Here is a 14,531-nt window from a genome sequence, read left to right on the forward strand (position 1 = left end):
TCACTAATTGTTAGTTGGCAGTGCTAATGATCCAGTTCGAGAGTTATTACTCATAACTTATTTTCAGTATTCATCTACCTGTTGCCTGTAATTGAGGGCAAGGTTAGGGATATCTTTCTTAAATATCATGCCTGAATCATGTTCTAAACTGAGATAAGACAGTGGCTTGTTATTAATACAGATCTTAATGGTAAAAATCAGGAGAAAAAGGTTTGGTGTGTTCCATGGATAATAGGGTTCCTTTTAGAGACAATGAAGGAAAAATTGTTTCATTTTTTGAATAGATATTAAGATCCACTTCTTTATATGGAAAAGAAAAAAAATTACTCCTCCTGCTAAGGCGCCACTAGAATACAAATAGTTTTGGTGCTAATATTCCAGTGAGGAAATGTGCTTTTTCTTACTGTGGGAAGAGTTTTTTTCCGTCCTCCTTGATTAGCAGAGTGCTTCTGCTTCATACTAAACAACTTGGAATTTTGCTAAGATACTTAGATTTCTGCTTATTGACATGCAGGTATATGGCTTGCCAAGCTCTAGTGGTTAGCAAACATTAGTTCCATTTCTTTTTCTCTTACCAGCTTCAGGGTATATGAAAATCAGCTATTTTTTCCTGTATTTTTACATTAGCTGCTTCTGAAACTTGCTGGTCTGAACTGTCTCTGGGAGTAGGTGGTTCAGACCATAACAAGAATATTTATTAGCAATGAGATAATTTTAAGAAAGGCACTTAAACAAAGATACAGTGAGACTTGAGGCATCAAAACCTAGAATTAATGTTTTTGTATTGATTTCAAAGTGTGTTGAAACAGTTATTCTGAAATATGAGACGTAAAGCTGCAGTATAGTAGTTGTCAGGAGCGAGAAGGATGAGTTTACTCCAGTCCATATACTTCTGCAGATGAAGGGAAAAGTTTTATAAAAATTGCTTTATGAAAGCTATGAGGACTTGCACTAGAATGTGCTGGCTTAAATACTTGGGTTTTCATGGTGTGGTATTAACGCTGGAGAGGGAGACTTCATTCTTTTGATATGTGTAATTTTTCACTTTTAAGTGTCATGTTTTGACAGACTGAGTCAGAAGTGGTTTGTAAAGCAGAGTACATGTTTCCATGTGTAAGTAAATTGGCATGATGTTTCAGATCTACATATTGCTGGCATGCTTCAGGCTTTTGTAAATACTACAATGGTGGTTAAGTAGTTCATCAAAATAATGGAAATCTTGACTAAATGTAACAAGAAACTTCATTCTTTGTTGGCTATATGGAAATCAGACATTTGTTTTCAATTCTTAGAATCTGAAAAAATAGCTAAAACAACCTAATCTGTTTGGATTTGTTATTCTTGCTTGCAGGATTAATTCCTCAGGTGAAAGTACACTTTAACCTTTCTATAACCTTCAGTCCTATGCTCTGCAGGAAGTTGAATATTGAAGACTTTTTTTTTTTTTTTTTTTTTTTTTTTTTTTTTAGCACAAGAAGGTACTGAAGCTAATAGTCATGCTTTCTGGCTCTTCTATCACAGCTATCTGCTTTAGTGCAGGTTTATTTCTGTTCAGGGAAAGGGCCCGTCCCCAACATATGTCAGCTCAGAATTACCAGCATTGCAGATCTTCTAATATGAGTGGCTCTGTGCACAGCCTGAACATCCACATCTGGATTTTCATTTGGCTAGTAAAGCTTTGTGCCAAGATTCTGCTGTTGACAAATGGTACTGAATCCAATTGTTCTGCTGACCTTTAAAGTACAAACAATTTTGGGGACGGCAATAATCATAATTATGCCTTGAAAAAAATTTAGAGACTGGGAAAACTAGGACTATTCAACTTAAAGTAAAGGGAATTAAATAATAAATTCATAGCAATTAGTGATAGAAGGCAAAAAATCTAGTTTCAGTGTATTAATGTAAAAAAAGAAAAAAAAAAGAATGCTACATGAATAGGAAAGAAAGTAAAGACAACTTACAAGGAAATAATCTTTTTCCATGGTGGGCAATATTGAATGCAGGACAGGACAGATGGATTCTTGATCTTAGTTAAATCATGAAACAATCTAAAAATTAACTAAAAAAAAAATCAGTTGTATTCCGAAACAATCTGAAGGTTATTTTAAAAAGTTTGTGTCACTCCTTGAATACAACATTGGCCAAGTCTGCTGTGGCATGTGCTGTTCAAAAGACACAGCCCTCAGGCTTTGTGATATGAGTGAATCTTCATTCTCTGTTGATTTTTCAGAAGAAATGGGAGAAAAGCAAGCCTGCAAAATTTGCATGAGAGAAAGGACTTCTATTGTCAATAAGGATATTATCTAGTAAAAATCGGGTAATCTTTGTTAAAAGAAAACAAGTAATATTTTGGTAAAGTACTGGTGTGAAAGATTAAATTGTAATATATGCTGCTGCAAGTTTGAAAATGATTTGTATAGCTAATAAAGGTGCTTTAGTTAATGTAGTGAAGAAAAACATAGAAATATGTGGAGTATTTGATCTGAAGCATAAAAAACATGTAATAGGTGGTAGGGTGGAATTTTCATCATGGTGTCCGTAAATATTGTGGCCAGTGTTGTATGAAGATAGAAAAAGCAAGCAACTGCTTTTATTGTAATGAGTGGTAGAACTAATAGTCATTGAAGAATGTGTGAATTTCCAGGGAGAAATCAGTATTACCTTTAGCTGGGACCTGCTTTTTAGACCATATAGCTATTCTCTCTGGTGGCGTTAAAGATCAGGCATTTGTAAGTCAGTATAAGCATGGTCAAGTGATTAATCTCTATGGAGGCTCAGATCCCATGCACCTGACATACACTTCATTTTTTTTTTGATGTGCCATGCAGTTGTTTGCAATGGATAGTGGAGAGCATGTACTGTATTTGTTTTCTTGCTAGTGTGACTTTAGCAGTGCACAGCATTGATGCCTTGCCAAAGATGTAAAAGCAGGACATCTTCTAAGTGATTCATTTTTCCTACTGTTTGCTTTGTTTGAGGGCTTCAAATTTCTGTTTCCATAATCTGCTTTGGAAGCATTCCCAGTCCTCTACTTTTCCATGATTCTGTGAGACTTGAGTCTGGTGTGGTTTTTCATATGCTAAACTTAATTTTATGGGAAGGAACTAGTTAAATACACCGAGAAACTCCTTTTGTTTTAAAATTGAATACAACAAGGATAATCTGATGGCAGTAGTGTTTTTTAAGTTTCCATATGGTAGATTAAGAGCTTTCATCTTGATTACATTTTTGATCCTGTTAGATCTCATGCGACGCCAAGAAGAATTGAGGCGTTTGGAAGAACTTCGGAATCAAGAACTTCAAAAACGCAAGCAGATACAATTGAGGTATTCTGTCTTGTACTGTGTGAAGTTGTGGCAGTAATTTAAAGGACACAGCTGATGTCAGCCTGCATGAATTTAGATACTGTAGAGTGTAGAACTTCTAATATGAAATACAAACATTTCTGCTATTTAAAAGTGTTTCAAAAGCATGATGTGGTACGTTTCCGTTGATGTTCTACCACAGAAAAGTGGTGATTTATGCTAATATGAAAGAATGATTGCAACTATTTCTAGTACTTTTCATTTCATTTCAGCTCTGCTAGTTCTGTTGTAAATATCCGAGCCTAACTAGCTTGGAAATGTTTTCACATAAATGTTTCATATCATTATTTGCTTTGAACATCTGATGGAAGAAGCATAGCTGTGTAGTAGAACACACTTGTAAGATCTAGCGGTGTTCATGTGTATGTGGAACAGTAGCATTGCAAATTTATAACATTTTTAAATTCATAAAATTTAAGAAAATATATTAATTGAACATGTGTGTTTGGATTTCTACTTAAGCACTTCTTATATTAAATATCAGAAATATAGATGAGAGAAGAACAAAACGCTTTACAGAGTTAAAAAATACGGCTTCCAGCAGTATTGAAATAATTTAATTTGTAGTAACTTGTTAGGGGGCTGGGAAGGAAGGGACGTGTTTTAACCTGCTTAACAGTTAGAACAGGTAAGCTGTAGCTGGAAGAACGGTTATAGAATATACTGGTATTGTGAATACCTGTAAACCAGCTGAACAAAAATATTTCAATAATAAGCCTATCAGGCGGACTGGATTAGTTCCTTACACTGAATAAAAAAGTAAATAATGACTAGTTTTGTTTGTGCTCGATGTTAGCTCCTGAGACTGAGTGTGAACAGGTCATGAGTCTGAGTTGACATAGTTTTTGAAAAATATTCTAGGCATGAGGAAGAACATCGACGACGTGAAGAAGAGATGCTACGGCAGAGGGAACAGGAGGAACTGAGACGACAGCAGGAGGGAGGATTTAAGACAAATTTCATGGATAATGTAAGTAAATTTTACCTGACTAAAGTCAAATTTGAAAATACATTGTACTTTTTTATATTCAGTCTATCTTATCAAGCTGCCCTCTTACTTACAGTCTTTCCTTCACTATTCCATCATTCTCATGAATGGAATGGTACAAATTTAGCAATGTAGTTACTTTCTTGTATGATGACACCACACTTTTCCTACAATCTGGTGAAGCAACATTTCAGTTAAGTGAAGGTATTCAGATAATCATTTGCCTTTTTTATTCAGGAAACTATTTTTTCTTGTAAAATTACTGAATTTAAGTGGGAGTCATGGGAATACCTAATGCTTCCATGAGGGGGTGCCCTATTTGGACTGAAGATTTTAAATTTTAAAGCAGTTCAAACTGTTAGTTTGTTTGAATTGCTTATTTTGTTTTATGCTGAATTTATTAAGTATAATACACTTCAGAAATAAATTGGGCGATGTTAACTTCATAAGGAGCCTGAAATCCCTCTCCCCTTTGACCCTACTGTAAGACTGAAGATGAAAATATGAAGATCTTTACCAAAGGAGACCAAAAGATCGTTTAAGAATGTTCTTCGCTATAATTTCTACATTACTTATATTAGTAATTTAGGTCTGTTCTGCCTTTGAAGATTCATCCTGAAGGACTAGCAAAATAGGGATATCAAAGTAGTCAGTTTCTAAATATTCAGGATGATCTATATTGGGCAAGGGTATGATTTCTATCAACCAAAGCAATTAAATAAGCACAACCTGTATTAGGAATGCTTTAGTTTCATGTAGGAGGGATACCTTTTACTGCTAAAGCTACTTTTAGAGAGGAAGCAACGAATAAGTGATCCACATAATACTTGTTTATACTATTTTAATTATAGTCACTGGGAGAATTCTGCTCCTCTTTACAGGTACAACTTGATGCATAAAACAAAGTGCTAGTTTCTCAGCTACTTTCTGATTTTGGGCTTTGTAGAAGAACTAATTGTTCTACTTTTTGTACAGTAACACTTCCTGTAGGACTGAGAAGACTATATTAAATATGTTCTGAGGCATTCTAAGAGAAGTAGTTAGAAAAGATGATTTCCTGTTTTCTGCAGGACTTCTTTTCTTAGCGTTTTTAGTAAAGATAGTGGGGAAACAAAAGTGTTCCTTTGTGATATTACTAACTTACCACTTGATTTTACTGATTGTGTTTGAGAAACCTGCAGTAGAAAAATAGTCAATCTTCTCTTTCCGTATGTGCTCACATTGTAAAAAAAGAAAATCGCTTTCAAGTATGCAATTCCTTTGGGGGTGATGAAGATCAAGAATTCAATACTTACGTCCCTTAGTGCGTTCCAACCTAATAGTAAACTGTCATATTTTGTGAAATAGCGTGTAATGATCATCTGATGTAATTTACAAGTGATACTCTGTGATCCCGACTTCTGCAGTGCCAAGTATGAGATTTCATGGCATGTTAATATTCTAATATAACATCTTCTGGGGTAGTACAACTTCCTGACCATATAAACTGTGTGTCAAAATCGTCCTGTGCCAGAGCCAGGAGATCCATGTTGCTCACTGCAGAGAGCTGCAGGAAGAGGAAGCTGGGGAGCCATCCCACAGGGATGAGATGGGATTAGCTCCCTTGGATTCTTTTGTTGTCAGGAGGTAGTGGCCTAAACCCTGCAGTTTAAGGCACTGGGAGAAGCAGGTAACATTGGCCACAGCAAGTGCTCTGCTGGTTTGCTTCTTGCAGCTGAGATAAGGTTACATGGTTTCTGTGCTTGGATTGCTTGCTACAGGTTGGCCATCCTTCAGCTGGTGCATTTTTAAATTCCTAAGTCTGCATGAATAGAAACTGTTGAAGTTTTTGTGCCTAGATGGGGCAAAAATGTAGCATAAGTAGGGAAGAGGAATGGTTCAGATGGAAAGCACTTCAACCACTATGCATAATTTTTGTGACTTTTACCTGATGAAATTTTTGAGCAGAGAAGTAAAGGTGGAAGAAAGCTTTGGAAGAGTGTGTGCAACTCTCCCACAGAGTTGATTACTGAAATCCTTCATCTGGAATTAATGCACTGCAAGAACATATAGATGCAGCGGTGCAGTGAAAAGCTTACTAGAAGTGGTACAAGTTGTATACAAGAATATAGAGTTAGCTGTTTTATTTTTAACATAATGCAAACTTGAAGTGGCATATACAATAAGTATTCTGGTCTTGTATTAACTTCTACTTTACATGTAGTGTCCTTTAAACCTTAAGATGAGGAATTAAAATTGGAAGTGATATATTTTTACTTTAACAATTATTTCTAACAAGGACGGCCTATCATTCTACAAGCATTCATTCTAACATATCTTTAGACAACCATACTTAAGTCGTAATGTATGAATGGGAGTTTGAAAAAGCCTTTGTGTTTTGAAACAGATAAGAATTTTAAACCAGTTCTGAGATTGCACAATGATACTTTTTTTTTTTTTTGATTTAGTAGAATTTCTAATACAGCTGAAGTTTTTGATGTATTCTTAACTTTATTTACTGTAAACAGACTTCATCTGGTAGTTTCTCCTAGTCCCATTGTTACCATTGTGCATACAGTGAAAAAATTATTCTCTGTTTTAAGGGTTTAAAAATTGTTTCTTTCTTAGCAGTGCATTTTATGATACTGGTGGAATGGTTTTTACCGTATTGGATCTCAAACTCTTTTGGCATAACTTCCATAACGTATTAGAATCTTCTGCCAACCATGTATTTAGAAAGAAAATGATAACTTGCTAATGCTTGTTTTTATCTCTTAAAAGCTTTGAAAAGTAAGCTTCCTTCACTTATATCCTATCCCTTTTTACTGTTCAGTATGAAAGGAGGACACATGGTAAGTGCAATGGCAAACAGATGTGGAACTTGTCATATAAGGCTGCTGTATTAGGCTTTCCTGTTTAAAGTTTCTTTCTGTATCTTTTTTCTAATTTTTTAAACTTTTATTTTCAGTATTACCTCTTTTGAAAAATGTCTTGTGGTCAGCTAAGCCAGTTACTTGGTTTAGTTAGTTGATTCAAAGAAAAGAGTTTTTTTTTTTTTTTTTTTTTTTAAGTGTTTTCAGTTGCTAAAGCATTCTTTATCATGTTGTATATTAAAAAATACACTATTACTGTATAGTGAACAGCCTAGTGATGCCCAGGCAATTTATCAAGCTAGTTGAGTGATCACTAGTAGGTAAGTTACTTAAAAACTCTTCCATATTGTTTAGGGTTTTCCACCCCGCTTTCTAAAGTTTTGTTAGTTGAAATCTGCTGCTAAAGCTCTCTCTATATCCATTCTAATTCCATGATAGCTTAGTCAGGAAACTTTTCCTGCAGTATTTTGTCAAATTTTATTTTGCATATGTATTTCTTGCTAAAAGAGGAGCTTGCTGATAGAGATTAGAAACGATATTTTATTTTTCAGCAGCAGAAATATATTTTAAATTAAAACACAGTACTTGTAAATGCTGTTATTATGGTTAGCAAATCATGAATGGCTTATGGAGATATTGTTAATTCTGAATCAGAGCCTTTTCACTAAATAATTCCAGTACCAGGAATTATTTTTAGTTGATGCCACTGATTTAGAGTGAAAAGGGAATGATCTATTTTAGTGTATTGAAATAGTTTTCAAGTCTTTACAAAAAGAGAACAAAATATGTAGAAGTTATAGTCTTAGAGTTTTTATGTAGCTCATATTTATTTCCCTGGTAATACTGCAAAATATTGTAAAGGTGGGTATTTTATGTGATGAAACAGTAGCTAGACTACTGCCTGACAGCTTACAGCTGTTCCTACTGATGGTTTGAAGAGAGTGGTGAGATTTTTTTTTTCTTTCCTCTTTGCTCCCACCCCCACAAGGAAACTTCCCCCTTTTCAAGTGTAACTTGCGTAGGTAAGAAACTGTTGCAGGGTTATCAGTTTTAACTTCTAAAAGCTTACTGCTCTTTTGTGTAAGACTTCGTATATGCATAATTCATTTTTTACTCATCTAGTTTTTGCAAACTCTAGAAGATTGGTTTGCTTTCCTTTTATTTTCTTCGAAGCTTCACTGCTCAGGTATGTAGCAAGTACGAGCATAAAGTGGCAGATGCTGAAGCAGTGGAGGTTGTTTCAACAGCAAAGACGAGTGGAGAAACAAAAGCTGCAAGGTCATGGAAAACATAGAGATAAAAAAACACATCTTAAAACGGCATTCAAGTTCGTAGCTTCAGCCATGCAAGAAACTTGATTGATGTAGTTCGATGCATTTGATGTATTTAGTCTAAGAATTTTGTCCTCCTTCGCAGGAGTTCACAAATGAAGCTTCCCTTTTATTTATTTTTTCCAACTACTTTGAGCCTACAGTGATACATCTTAGGGATGCCCCATACAAGTATTAGATACTTTTGAGAGGAGAAGAGATTAGATTTCCTTAGTCTTCCATAATACAGCAATAAGTTTTTGTTCCTGGGGACTCCTTAATGAATCAAACTGTGTTTTTTCCATCTTCTGATTCCGTTATGCTCCAAAGTCCCAGTTATATAGGAAATCTGAATTCCCACTGTATGCAGAATTCTTTCTTTGTTAAAAACAAAACAAAGGCAGATTTCCAGTAATAAATTCACTGATAACAATTTCCACACGTCTTTTCAATTTTGATCTGTTCCCTACTAATAAATTTATTTTGTCTTGACAGCCTAGTGTACTTGGTGAAACTAAGGGTGGTGAAATTTTGTCAGGTTATGTGATTATAATCTGTTTCTAAACGAACTGCTATAGAATTAAGCTGCATTATAAAAAGAAAAAAAAAACTCTTTTATAAAGTTTGTTTGGGAGAGCTGAATTGCCTCTTTTGCAATCCAGCATACATACACTTGTGGAAAAAGAAAGCAGTTCATTTGGCACCTTAAAAATATTATAAGGTGAAAGAAACTAGCTTGGAGAAAGACAAATCCTTAGAACTAAGAAAAAAAGCTGACAAGTGATTCCTGCTTTCTTGGCAGTGATTTTACTTCAGTGATCAAGTTTCTTCCTGTGCACAAGGCAGCATAGGCCATTCAGCAAGCAGTTTATAAAAATACAGCTTGTGTTTTTGTGGGTGGTCTTGGTTTTGGCAGTAACACTTTTTTTTTTTTTTCCAGGCTGGCAATGATACGTATTCTTAGATAGATAACACAATTTTGCATTCCTTCTGCCCCTTGGTGTTTTAGATACATATTTTGTTGCCTTAGGTAGGAATTACAATTCACACATTCTGAAAAATTATTTCCAGCCTTTAATTATAATGTTGGTATGGAAACTATTTAACTGTGATATCTGCTTTTAGTACAAAAAGACATTGCATAAAAAATCAATGCAGAACTTCAGTCATCTTAATGTAGTATACTATGTGCTTATGTACATATACCAAAGCTGTTTGTGGAATAAGTTATTTTTTGATTTTAACTGGCATTTATTTTATGACCGTTTTAGGATGGTTCATAATTGACTTTCTAGATCGATTTGTATGAAGGATACCACTAAGGTAGTTTTCCAGCAATGGAGCAAAAAATCATTGCAGTGTTCCATTTCATTTGTAACTTTATATTTCAGTAAGTGTGAACTATGAGTATTTTGGGTAATGTGGTAACCTTAACTGTGCTGAGTTGTGTTATAGATTTTTAGGAAACTAAAGTTTTTATCTTCTACTCAGTTGCAGTCAGCTTACCATGCTTGCACAAATCACTTTAGAACATACTAATGATTACTCCAAGTGAACTTGCAAACAAAACAAATGACCATTCTTAATTTTTGCTCTTTAATGTGCTGTCAAATGTGCATAAATCTCCAGTGCAAATTCAGGTGTTGTGGTACTATTCCTTGTAAGCATTCCCAGTTTTGTTCTCTTCTGCAGTAATTGATATGGACTTTTTTCTGATTTATAGATTTTTGTTTATAAACTTTCTTTCAGTAAGACTGATGGATCAAGAAACTTAAAATATCTTCAGAAAAACATCTTTTTTATACAACAGCAAAATTCTCATCAGTCTTAGTTTGTCATGAGGCCTTAGAGCAGATGCTTTTTTTTTTTTTTTGATGATTCACTAATGGAAGGACTCCAGTTGCGTTCACACATGCTTATTTGTACAATACTCCATTTGTTTACCTAGTTTCTCCCTATGTCATGGTTTTTACAGATGAATATGGAAAAGATCTTTTAAAAAGAAAATTTAATAAGACTATAATCCATGTATTTAATGTAGTTTCTGAAAACTGTCACAGCTCACAAGTTTAAAAAAAACTACCTAACAAAGTTTCCTAAATACTGCATTGTTCTTCAGTTTTCTGACATATCAGAATGAGGCTTTGGTAAATATTTTTTTTAAAGTCATGCATTAACATAATTGTTTTGTTGATAAATGTACATATTTTGAAGAAACTAAAATTAATATTTGCCTTAATCATTTTCATTTTCTTTTCCTCAGCTACTGGATTTAAGTTTAACTCGGAGCTTGTACATGTATTTATACAGACTAAGAAGAGATTAACTATCACTTTCAATTGTCTACTCAGTACCTATTTTGGACTCATCCACCTGTGTGAATCCTGAGATTCTACTTTGTGGCATTGGGACTTGCAGCCAAAATAAGTTCCTGTGCATAGAAAAGTTGGTCTTTATGCAAAGGGTCTGTATTAAAGGAAGAGCAAAACACCAAAGGAGTGAGAAGTGAGTCTGTAGAAATAGTGTATTTTGATGTGAGGAAACCTATTAATGCATCTGATTGCTGAGTCTGAGGAGAGATCATGTATAAGAGATGATTTTTCTCTCTCAAAGTGCAGTGCCTTCTGAGTAGCTTTTTTCTGTCTTAGTGTGAGCAGAAAGCCTCTGACCGGCTTAGCCTCTAAGGCTTTGGTTCAGTAGCTGGCAGAGCAGCGGACTGTAACAATGGTAATTCAGTAAACTGAGACCTGGAAAAGTGCTCACCTTGGTGAGGTTGCCTGTCTTTTGATATCAGGCTGAATGCCTTTTTTTTTTTTGTTTTAAAACATGTACGGTTTCTCTAATGAATCCTTGACAAGTTTCATTTCTAAAGTATAGGCATTGAGTTGGTTTACCTCATTACCTAATGCTTGTTTTGGATTACTAAATCTTCCATGAGGAATATGGAATCTAAGTAATATTTCTGTCTTCTATCAAAGAAGTTCAAAGTTTTATCAAAGTTTTTCTTAAAGTTCTACTTCAGTTTTCCATAGATCTGTTGTAATAATGTTAGATGAGTTAGCTTTTTTTTTTTTTTAAGTAGCGGTGTTTTTTGGAAAACAAGAGACAAGCACATTTTCAACTAACAGTTACCATCTTGGTTAATGGAAACTAACTTTTCATGGTTTTAAAAGGGTGTTGATGAAATTTTCTTTAAGTGATAAACCTTAAATAATTTTTTCCAAACACAGTTTCCTGCAACAGGTAATGAAGGACTCTCTAACTTAGCTGTAGTGTTGTGTAAGATGAAAGAGCATTTGTATTAGCTGTGTTTTGTACATGACAAGAAGCACATTGCCTTTTCTAGTGGTGCTGAAGGCGGTTCTGGTGATGGCTACGCCTGTGACAAGTTAGCTTGTGTCTCTTCTGTGATGAAGAAACCTACGTTCTGAATTATTAAACATCAATTTGAGAACTCGTATATTGCTTAGGCAAGAACCAGCCATTTTTGTTTGTCCCCATTATAATGGCATTCCTATTGTTTCTTACATGATTTTGAACTCTAGGTCTGTAGTACGTATTAACAAAACTTTTGATGAAAGCAGACTCCGTAGCTCAAGGGTTACTGTATATGGAACTAGAAGGCAATATTTTTCATAATCCATTTTGATTTGTTCAAGTGAATAGTTTCTTAAACTTTTGATTAAAATACTAGAATTGTCAGGTACCAAGTATTTAGATTTATTCAATCAGAACCTTCTTTATTCAGATGATTAGACTACCTCATCTTCCTCTAGTTTCACAGTAAAGGCTTCCAGGTAATAAAAAGAGAAAAAAAAAAAAAAAAAAAAAGCTCACTGGGAAGCTGTGGAGGGATATGGAGCCTGGTTTCATGCCAGGAAGTTTCATTGATGCTTTTTTGTTTGTGTTTAATATACCTTAAGTGCTGTATATGTGAATTGGCCAGAACTTTGGTGATAAGATCTTCAATATTTAACTATCCTGAATGTAAGGAACATTGATAATACATACAAAAGATGTGCATGTGTTTTTTAGAAGTTTGTCCTACAGGATCTTTTTCTAGTGATGAGAACATGCTTTTGTCTTGGTTTAAAACCTTGCCATTCTACTTTTGTTTTGTAATTATTTGCATATCCTAGTCACCTGGTAACTCAGATCAGTTACTGAATAGCATCTACAATTGGACTTTGATTTAATCACAATTTAGTTGGTGAGGAAAAACACGTTAATACGTAAGTCCAGAAAAGAATAATAGTTAGAAAAATCTATGGCTATAACTAGTACTGCTTTGGAAGTGTTTTAAGGTGATTTTCCAATGTTGTATTTCAAATTCAAAGTAAAAAATAGTTGTTTTTACATTGAACACATACTTCATGATACAAGTATGTTCTTGGCAGGTTAATTTTTCTTCTAAGTAATCTTTGGCTTCATCTTATAATTCATCTTGCAATTAGGAAGAATTGCCATTTTGGGACATTCCAGTATTCATTCTGATAATTTGGCTGGTTTTGTTTCATGTGCAACAAAAACTCGATATATGGGAAAAGTAAAATATAGCATTGGCTTAGAACACCCAACTTTTGGTTAAATGCTTGTGGATTTTTGCATGATGGTACAGTTAGCCCAGACTTTGTTACTGGTTAGACAGCCCTCCAACTCCACACCTGCCAGGGTGAGTTGTGGAGTACTTGTTAAATGTAACTGGTTCTGTAAAAGTAAGTGATCTTTCATGTTTCCATGGATGTATCGTAGTCTGTTTTGATATTTACCTACTCACATGCAATTTCTTTAGCTAAAAAAGAGAGTAACTCAAAGACAAGCTGCACCATAGAATTCTTTAATAAGGCTCTGGAACCGTTAATATTTTGTGAAGTGATTACATGTAACAATTGTAAACTGGGAGGTACTGGTCGATATTGCTTACAGAAGGTAAGTAAATAGTTAAGTGCCTTTAAAAATAATAATAGTAAATTGTTGATGTTGAAATGTATTTCATGTTTTCATTTCATTACTATTCAAAAAATGAATGTAATAGAAAAAGGAAACGTTTTAAGATATTAGTTCAGTGGAACTGAAGTGGTTCTTAGCTCCCATGAAACCAAAGTAATCAACAGAGTTGTAATGAGGAAGTTGATATCAGGTGTAATATATAGATTTAGATAGATGTCTTCCCTTTTTTCATGGGGGTGGGGAAGGATTTCCAAACCTGCTGAAGCAGTTACCTTCTCTTAGCATCTCTGTTTTGTGAAAAGTATTTCTGAACTTTACCTTTAAATGCTGAGAAGCAGAATTTTACCTTCCTTGTGAGTGTTAGTTAGATCAAGGGCAGAATACCTCTATTCCTGCTTGTTCTCAAATAGTTTACAGATCTAAAAAGAAATCTCTTTGCCGTTATGCCTTCAGCACTTCATCTGTGTAGCCATAGACAGTGAAGGGATTTGGTAAGCTTTCCCCTAACTGAACAGATAAGGCGATGGTGATTGATTAGAGCATGTAATTAAACTCTTTAGATTTTCTTCCTAGCTATTCTTGTTTACATGCAATTTGTTTGGTGCCAGATTTTGCCATCTGTATACATTTTTTTAGTTGCTGAATAACACTTTCCACAGGTTGTGAGAAAATGAGGAACTACAGTCAACTTTTTATTTTGTGATGCTGTTTAGACAGTATTTTATTGTATAACAAATGGAAGTGGGTGTGGGCAGATCTGGGAAATAATGATATATCAATGCAATGTTTTAAATACAGTATTAAAATGCAGAGAAGCAGCAAGTAACTACAAGACAAGCAGATAAGACATCTCAATTTGGAACGAAGCTGTAGAATCAGAATACGTTCTGTTGTACATCTTTGCTAGTTTTGGACTATTTCCTGGTTTTGGTAACAAGTTCAGTTTATCACTTGAAATTTTTGGCCTGTAATAAAGCTTTCTGAAAATATGAGTTTCGTGTGAAGCAAAGTTGCAGAACTTATGTTTATAAAATATAAATATGTAAATACTTCCTTCAGATATTTT

General features: G+C 34.4%; 1 protein-coding gene across 1 annotated transcript in view; it reads left to right on the top strand.

The window, feature by feature from the left end:
- PSPC1 (paraspeckle component 1) overlaps positions 1-14,531 on the top strand; it is a 41,640-nt gene that overhangs the window by 9,521 nt on the left and 17,588 nt on the right. Inside the window, exons 5-6 of the mRNA XM_032188067.1 lie at positions 3,242-3,326; positions 4,227-4,335. Of these exons, the coding sequence (XP_032043958.1) occupies positions 3,242-3,326; positions 4,227-4,335 (194 nt within the window). The remainder of the gene's footprint in view (positions 1-3,241; positions 3,327-4,226; positions 4,336-14,531) is intronic.

Source organism: Aythya fuligula, chromosome 1 (assembly GCF_009819795.1).
Source record: "Aythya fuligula isolate bAytFul2 chromosome 1, bAytFul2.pri, whole genome shotgun sequence".
Lineage (NCBI taxonomy): Eukaryota > Metazoa > Chordata > Aves > Anseriformes > Anatidae > Aythya > Aythya fuligula.